This window comes from Haplochromis burtoni, unplaced genomic scaffold, assembly GCF_018398535.1.
Source record: "Haplochromis burtoni strain Fernald_Lab_line unplaced genomic scaffold, NCSU_Asbu1 Contig_107, whole genome shotgun sequence".
NCBI classification, from domain to species: domain Eukaryota; kingdom Metazoa; phylum Chordata; class Actinopteri; order Cichliformes; family Cichlidae; genus Haplochromis; species Haplochromis burtoni.
In genome coordinates this window covers 1,460,040-1,468,636 of record NW_024582468.1, presented here as the reverse complement: position 1 = coordinate 1,468,636, position 8,597 = coordinate 1,460,040, and the positions used below count along the sequence as shown (strand labels likewise).

The 8,597-nt window shown below is 38.2% G+C and overlaps 1 protein-coding gene across 2 annotated transcripts in view; it reads right to left on the bottom strand.

The window, feature by feature from the left end:
* Positions 1–4,503: 4,503 nt before the first annotated feature.
* The window catches only part of LOC102310357 (homer scaffold protein 1), a 24,332-nt gene continuing 20,238 nt past the window's right edge, over positions 4,504–8,597 (bottom strand). Inside the window, exon 9 of one of the 2 annotated variants that reach the window (XM_005929825.2) lies at positions 4,504–7,037. In XM_005929825.2, the coding sequence (XP_005929887.1) occupies positions 6,849–7,037 (189 nt within the window). In that variant the 3' untranslated portion in view covers positions 4,504–6,848. The remainder of the gene's footprint in view (positions 7,038–8,597) is intronic. The other variant, XM_005929826.3, reaches the window with a different exon arrangement.

The window sequence follows — 8,597 nt, the reverse complement described above, 5'->3', positions numbered from 1 at the left end:
AACAAAGTGAAACCAAGTTAAGCAGGCAAGCCAGGGTTAAGTCACCTGGAGATTTCTTGGTGCAATTTGAACAAAAACCCTCGATTTTTCTTTTTTTAATATATATTAGAGGATTTTTTTCTTACTCATGTACGCTGTTTGTAAAGATGGACCACTAATCTTTTTTTTTTTTTTATGTCATTGCTGTGGCTCTCTGGGCGAGGATACAACCTCTGACCTCTCATCACGTCCGAGTCGTACTGTAGCTTGCTGTGACGGGTTTGTTTGAGGACACGAATTTTGCTCACAGTGATAGTAAACCTTCAGTCTGAGCGTTTACATTTTACTACACAACAAGCATTTGTACTGTACATCTTTTTAAAGGAATAGTTGGACTGAGTACATACGAGAGTGGTATTAACATTCATATTTACAAAATCGCCAAACTTTGACTTTGAGATGAGGTTTTGTGTAATCACCCACGCAGTTTATCGGAATCAATTTGAACGTCCAGCATCTGTTTTAGGGCTTTAGAACTGTGAAAGCACCTGATTGCAGTACAAAGTGCCCCCAAATACTCTGAGGGCTGTTAGAAAATAATCCAGTCAACTTGCAAATGTGTAAAATCCCTGTTTACCTGCACCTCACACAGGATGAGAGAACTCGGCCGGTCATCAAAGACAAACGCAAACTTGTAGATTTGCTGCTTTTCAGCTCTAAATATGTGTGAAAATAACAGACCTGGGGCCAGATTTACTCGATGTGATGCTACTAATGCAAGAATGTGCTGATAATGCTCATAATGTGCAAATCTAACCACCAGTTCAACCATTGCAGTCTCCTGAGGGCAGTGTAAACGAGTGGGTCAAAAACATGCAGCGCGGACGAGGAAGCAAGTAATCCAGCAAGTGTAGGTTTTCACTCTAAAACAGCTGAAGGAGAATCTATATGTTTTGAGACACAGGCGAACTCTTCTGTTAGAACCCGATGAATTCTGCGTGGGATCTTGGAGTTTGGGACAGCTGTTCTTGGGATAATGGTCTCAGGCAGGACCAGAGTAAGGCCAACCCCAAACCATCTGTCTGTTGAATTTACTGTAACTGTAAATGTGCTCATGACTCTGTTTCACTCCTGCATGCTGCGTGAGGCTGCTCATATTCAGGACAAAGACAAGACTCAAATAGGTTCAATAAAATGACAAATTCAACTCAAAAATGCCTGAACTTAAAAGGCGTATTAGGGTCACGGTGGTTCATATATGTACACAAACATGTTGTACATTTTTTTTAGAAAAAAGTGTCAAATGTACGAGGAGAAAAAAAAGTACAAATTTACGAGAATAAAACTCGGAAAAAGGAATCTGTCGTTACACGTTTCCAGGTTAAGTTAGAAGAAATTCAGATATGTGAACTCCTGGGACTAATAAGCCATACAAATATGTTCGGTATGCCTTTTTTCAAACATACCAAACCAACTCCATGCATTTAAAAGTCATCCTCTGACCTGTACAGACAGCACTGGGATCATAAAGTTCAACACTGAAAAAAGACGTTCATATCAGCAATAACTTTGTTCTCATTTATGTCACCAACATGTAGATTCTGGGTGCTCCATTGCTGCAAATAGTTAAAAAATAAAAATAAAAAAGCTTATAAGGAAATGATATTAAATGTTCTCTTAACTGAATGTTTAGTAATTTCCCTTGTAAAAATTGCCAATTATTGATAACAATAGAAGCTCGTTTTTACATATGGTTTGATTAACGGGATATGTATGTATTATACGTTTCGGCATTACACTTTGCAGACGGTCCCTGTGTTGTTAGTCCAGGTCAGAGCATGACTGGAAAAACATGAACATGCTGGAAAAAAGATGTTGTTGTTGTTCTAATGAGTTATTGATCCCAGAAGATCAGCTGAACCTTGAAAAGTAAAGCGATGCTTTTTGACTGAAACAAAAGCCACAATTTTTTGAGTTTTTCTCTTAAATCTGTCGCTTTTTTTCTTCTTTGCACTCTGAACTGAAAAATCTGTCTAATACATAAACATAAAGCCAGCCACAAAGAAAACCTGCCGGCGTCTTTTAGCTTGGTGCTGATGTAGACCAGTAGCACATCTGGCCCCTGGTGATCCCGTCATAGTCACACTGTAACACTGTAATCATCAGCACACAAAGAGCTGTGGTTTTACATAACAAGCTTTATCTGTTGTTGTGCATCCTCCACTTCTTTTATAAGGATGCCGTTAACACCAGGTCAGTATTTTGACAGATGTATACCTGTATGACATTTCTATTTTAGCTCCATTTGAAGTATAAATGATTTCTTGAATGTAGCTTTGGATGTTTTCTGTGTTTGGCAGAGTTTACTGTCCACCTTACAGATGGAAATATTGTTGGGACCAGATTCCCTTTCATTTATTACTTTGATCTTGATTCATCATTGACAAATAGCAGAACCAAAAAGCAAAACAAAGTAGATATGAATCACTATAATGGAGCTCGGCTCTTTAGATACAGATCCACAGATTGTTATCGGTCTAGAATTTCACATTCTCTACAATAAGAATTTGACTGACATTTCTTTCTTGTTTATTTCTGCTTTTGTGCTAGAAACAAATTCATCTTGATTTTAAAATATAACTGCCTTTTAATCTCTTTATCGTGTTATTTTTTTAAAAAGAATTCAACAGTGCAAAATTGATCTGGCAAAAAGAAAATATTGACTAATATCGGTAAAATCGTTCTTTTGTTTTTTTGGGGTGTGGCGTCAGTCAAGAGGGGCCGATATCAGCTGGTAGTGTAATGATATTTGGCCGATATGTTGAAATTTTAGAATTTTATTTGTTTTTGTTTTTGTTTTGTTTCTTTTTTTCTGTTTCATTTAGTATGTGATAGTTAGCTGCACATTAGCTACCCGTAACCTAGATATTTGACACATTTGAAGACATTGCTTTTGGCTTTAGGAAACGGTGATGGGTGTTCTTCCTTCTTGTCTTTATTTTTTACTATTATCTCCACACAATGAAAATAACCAGCATATTATTTTGTAATAATTCAGATGCTTTACACGGTGTGGCAGGGATTCATAGATGAGCTTTAGGAGTATGTGTGACGTTTCTATTTATTGTGCTGTGCTCATTTGTTGTTTTTACTGTCAGTTTCCTCACCTGAGAGATGCTGTCTTTCCACTGCCTTCTTTTATGAAAGATGTTTTCCGAGCTTGCTTCCTTACCTTATTTACTGGAGTTGTTGATGTGTGTGTGTGTGTGTGTGTGTGTGTGTGTGTGTGTGTGTGTGTGTGTGTGTGTGTGTGTGTTTTGGTTTGGTTTTTAATATCTGTTGAGAAAACTTGTTAACTGAAAAACTAATCCCACATTTTCCTGTTTGATAAGCCATGCACTGAGTGAGCAACATGTCATATATATATATATATCTTCTTTTTTCTTCTCACATATGCTGACATTGCACTGATAACATCAGTGCTGCTGTGTTTGAATGATTACCAGCTTAGCTTAGCATAAAGACTAAAAACAGAGCTAGCTTCTCTGTTTAAAAGCGATACTTAATGAGTTTTAGACGCTAGTTTTGTTTTGTTTTTTTATGATGTAATTATGTCAAAGCAGGACTGTTACTTGGCTGATTTTAAACACAGACCATCAAATTCTGACAAACCTGAATTTGGCCTTGTTTAAAGTAATAAATAACTACACATAGCAAATGTTAGGGAAGTGTGTTTATGTTTCATGTGTCTGAATATTGGATTTTTTTTAAAATGAAAAATCTTTTTCGTCTCTAAACTAGCAGAAGTGGAAACACAGACTCAACAGTATTGCTCCTAAAATTCCTGTGGGGCTGTGTTCCAGTCTTCATGCTAAGCTAAGCTAACTGTAGCATTATGTTTTCTGCATACTGTATAACAGGAAGACAATTAGTTGACTGTCAGAGTAAAAGACTGCTGCTAAGTGTTAAAGTCATCATGAATAATTTGCACGCAGTTCCTCTTCACCCAGTTAGATTTTTAAATATATCTGTATGAGTGTAAACCTTTGGCAGCAGATGATCTGACTTTCTCCTTTTCTTTTCTTTTTTTTAAAACTTTTACAGGGTTTGTTTTTTTTTGGGTTTTTTTTGTAACCATTTTAACTCTGTTAGATTTCACATTCCACCCATAACTCTTTGCCAGTTTGACCTTTACGACCTTATGCATGTGATTGGTTTGATGACAAACCAGTTACAACGTAAGTGCAATAACGAAGATTGGGGGGGGGGCTTTTAAGAATGATACTGTAATGAAATGTAAATCATGAAAAATATATCCGCATGCCTAAATGTATTGAAGTATTTATTGAAACTTCATATTTTAAAGAATTTTTAAAGCGTACAAATGTAAATGTACTTTAAGGTTTTCTTTTTGTTTCCTATCATGACATTCCTCTCTGCTTTCTAAAGGCCATTTATAAATATATATGTATATTTTTTCCTTTCAAAATAAAATGATGCACCAAAATGTTGTTTTTGAATCTTTCTTTAGAGTTTAACCCCCACATAATATGCTGTTATCATTCTAGTCCATAATCCATTTACAGAATCCAAAACTCATATTTTTATTCACCTTCCTGAGAATCATTGCTTTCAAGTTTATTCCCACAGACAGACAATTAAACAACACGTCTGTGTTTTTAATAGTTTTAATTGCTCCCCTTTCTTAAAGAGGAAACCCACCAACCCAGTCTGCTAATCCAGAGTAGACACTGCTGAGGAGCTGTTCCCCATCATCCCCAGACTCTGCTTCTTCTTTGAGGCTTGAGGAGATCCTCAAACTATTCTTTCCACAGCGCAGCTAAATCACCAGCACTCCATCCCACTATACAGTGTGGGTACTGTTTCCTCCTGAGATTGTTTGCCAGAATTGCTTTAAACCTGACCAAAATTCTTTGTCAGTGAACTCAACGAACTCTTCCCAGACCTTATTTCAAATAGTTTTTCTAATATAACACCTAATCACAACATAATTAGTCTCAAGGTGCTTTATATGACCCTACAATAATACAGAGGAAACCCCAGCAATCAGACGACCTCCTACAAGCAAGCCCTTGGTGACAGTGGGAAGGAAAAACTCAGGTACAGACATTGATGCATGTCTGTACCTGAGGTTTTGCTTCAGCTGCTGCCAGAGCTGCATTTGCTTGGCCTGCCAGTACCTGATGAGTCCTTCAGTTTGACAGGTCCATTCAAAACACCATTAGAACATTGTGGGAACGTTTCCTGCTAGTTGAGATGCAAAATCAAAAACATTCATGGATTTAAATGCTTCAGGTTGACGTGCTGAATGCCTGGAAAAGTGACGGTAGGCTGGTACTTAAATAGTCCAAAGAACAAGCTTTGAAATAGGACGCAAGTTAAAACTTAAACCAGGCAAGTTCAACTGCAGTCAGGTTTATTTAAACCAGGTTTATGACAGCAGGGCTGGTTTACTGTGAAGTATGCTCATTAAAACACAACTGCAGCATTTTCATTTGGTTTTCTTTTATTAAAAACTCAAAATTACAATTTGTGTCTGTAAGCATGTGGTTTAATCAGTATTTCAAAGTCTTATTCAAATGTTTCTTTTTTCCCTTTACAGCACAAAAATCCATCCAAGTGTCCCGAATGTACCCGCGCTAACAACAAGCCCTTAAATAGTGTTCTTCAGGTGTACACGCTGAATCGTATTCCTCTCATTTTTGGCAATAGTAAATCCCACCAAATAAAAAGTACCGCTACTTAGCTACCATTGATGCATGTCTGTACCAAAGGCAACATCAGCAAAAATTCAGATCTGTACAGGAAAACATTATTTGGCAAAAGAAAAAAAAAACTGCAGTCAACCCGCCGCATTTTCCTTTTTCCTTCGATAAACAGCTCAAAAATATTGCCAGGTTTCAACATCTTGACACTCACGTACCACATGATAAAAAAAGATTAAGTGAAAATGAGATGTAAATAAAGATACTTTGATTTTGTACAACTTCCATCATAATAATAATCATCATCGTCACAAATTTCAGTAATAAATTAACAAAAAAAAGGATTCAATCATTGCACTTCATGTCGCAACAGAAACAAAGAGGGGAAATGAAACATCTGACTCACTCACACACACATGAACAAGTGCACTATGAATCTGTTATATCCTTAAAAAAAAGCGTATAGAAAGAAAGAAAAGACGTTTGAGTAAAATCCCACCTCGATGTCTTAAACGTATCCGAGAGGAGTAAAATTACCTGAAAGTGAGAGTGGAAAATGTTTTTTTAAACCCTCTGGTGCTGCCCTTTTGTATTGCTCATATATCTCAGAAGAATATTTCACGATAGATACCGACGTCCTCCGGATCCTCTTTGTGTCGAGTCCCCACAACAAATAACCCAATGGATCTCAGAGTTTATTTGGCTGATGGTGACGTGGGTTTTAATAAAGATTTGTGCCTGGAAAAAAAGTCGGAAAGAGGAAAAAAAAGAGAAAAAAAAACAAGAACAATCGCAGACTCTGAGTGACTGCATTTGAACGCACCAAAGCAACGTTTAAAAGAAAAAAGCGAATTTCGCCTTTAATGTTTCCGTAGAGCGAGGAAAGCTTCTGTGGATTTGTCCAGAGTGGAGTGGAGGGGAAGGCTTCACATGGCGGTTTGTAAACGATCTGAGCGTGGATGTGTGTTAAAGTATAAAGTCGTGTGTAAACCTTTACACGCGTGTGGGAGGAAAAAAACAAAAAAAGAGAATTCAAGTTGTCAGTGAGCAGGTGAGTGCCGACATGCGGTAAAAGTCTCGGCGCTGGCTGCTGTGTTGGTGGAGGTGGTTGGAGGTGGTGGCACAGTCTTCGTCTCTCTCCGTCTAGCTGCCCTCCAGCAGCTTGGCCAGTGCGTCCCGCAGCTCGTTCAGCTCAAAGATTTTGCTGTCCAGCAGCTCCAGCAGGGAGCGCAGGCTTTTGCGAAAGGCTTCCCGCTCCAGCTGGCTGCTCTCCAGACGCTGCTCCAGATCAGTCAGCTGGGCCTCCAGCGTCTGGTTTCTCACCTCCGTCTCCTGATAGAAACGACACACAACGCTTTTTAAAAACGCACATTTTTAGCTTCATATTTGTAATTTGGGACTCCACTGAAAATCATTGTTTAGTTTAAACAAGCCCTTTATGAAGCCTTCGTGACCCATTCGCATTTTTTTTTGTCTTTGCTGGTTAGCAGCACTGGTAATATTTTTTAACTTGGGCTTCAACCAATGCAGTATGGACGTTTTATTAATGAACCTCATGTTGGATTTTCTAAAAATGTTTACGTTGGATGCCCTTCCTGACACAAGCCTCCCCTTTTATCGGGTACTAGGAGTACACTGGCCACAGATACGCAGTCCATTACATTATACAGATTGATCATATTTAACATCAAAGCCTTCTTTGAGCAGTCTTGAAGGAACGGGGTCTACAAACAGAGGAAGTAATTACTGAAGTTACCTCGGATCAATCAGAAAGAAAGAGCTTAAATAAATATCAGTAGTTTTGAAAGTTGCTGTACATAATAATACGTCTGTGGGGTGGCTATAAATAATTGGTTTCTCCAATGGTTAAAATTTCATTTGTGAAGACATTCATGAAGTCATTAAGGTTAAAGGAATACATCGCTACAGTGCTGAAGAGAAACCAAAGGTTGTTCTTATTTCCTTCAATCAGTGAGGGATAATAAGACGTTCTAGCTTCACAGAGGGCCGTTTTATAGAGCAACAAACTTTCGAGTTATCTGCTTTTAAGTCACATGTTTGTGACCTGGACTGGAGTATGTCTGATTAGAGGCTTTCTTCCTCAGAGGAGCTACAGTATCCAGAATCATACACAGTGAGGCTGTAACACTAAACAGGTAATGGCATTATCACTTGTGGCCAGATAATGCCATTAAGCGGCACCAAAAGACAACACCACCACACACACAGCCAAGGGGCTTGCAGACGTAGAGCTGCAACTGCCTGTATCAGAAAACCTGTCAATCACTGTGGCCACACCCCTAACTCCAACATCTGGATGCACTGCAAATTAATCTCTACCAGGCTATAAGCATTCTTTCTAATGCTGTAAAGTTAGCCATGATACTTTATGAGGCCTGACTTAAGTGGCCAATGGAGGAACTGCAGTTTTTGGCACTTCTGTGCGCCAGTTGGTTAAAAAATACGGTTTTGTAAAATGATAGCAACCGCCAAAAGACGTTGAAATACTGGTCCACAATCCATGTTTTACATATACGGTGAATTTTTGAAATATTTATACTAAATACAGTCTGAAACAAGCTCCTCCTTCGTTAAAAGTTCACTTCACCCCTCACCTGGTTTCCAAAGACAGAACCACATTTGTAACTGTTTTATTAACATCTGTTACTGTGTGGTCAAGCAGTTTTCACAAAAATTAATATAATGCACAAATTGATTGATTTTATTATATTTGTTGATGTTATTATGAGGAAAAGACAAGTCTGCAACCCATCTGGCACCACTTCCTGGACTTGGGATGGTCATAGATGGAGTCCTTTTTTTGCTCTTTCTTACTCACTATTAGGGCTGGGCCATATTATACCGTTCACGGTAATACCGGTATAATGTTAG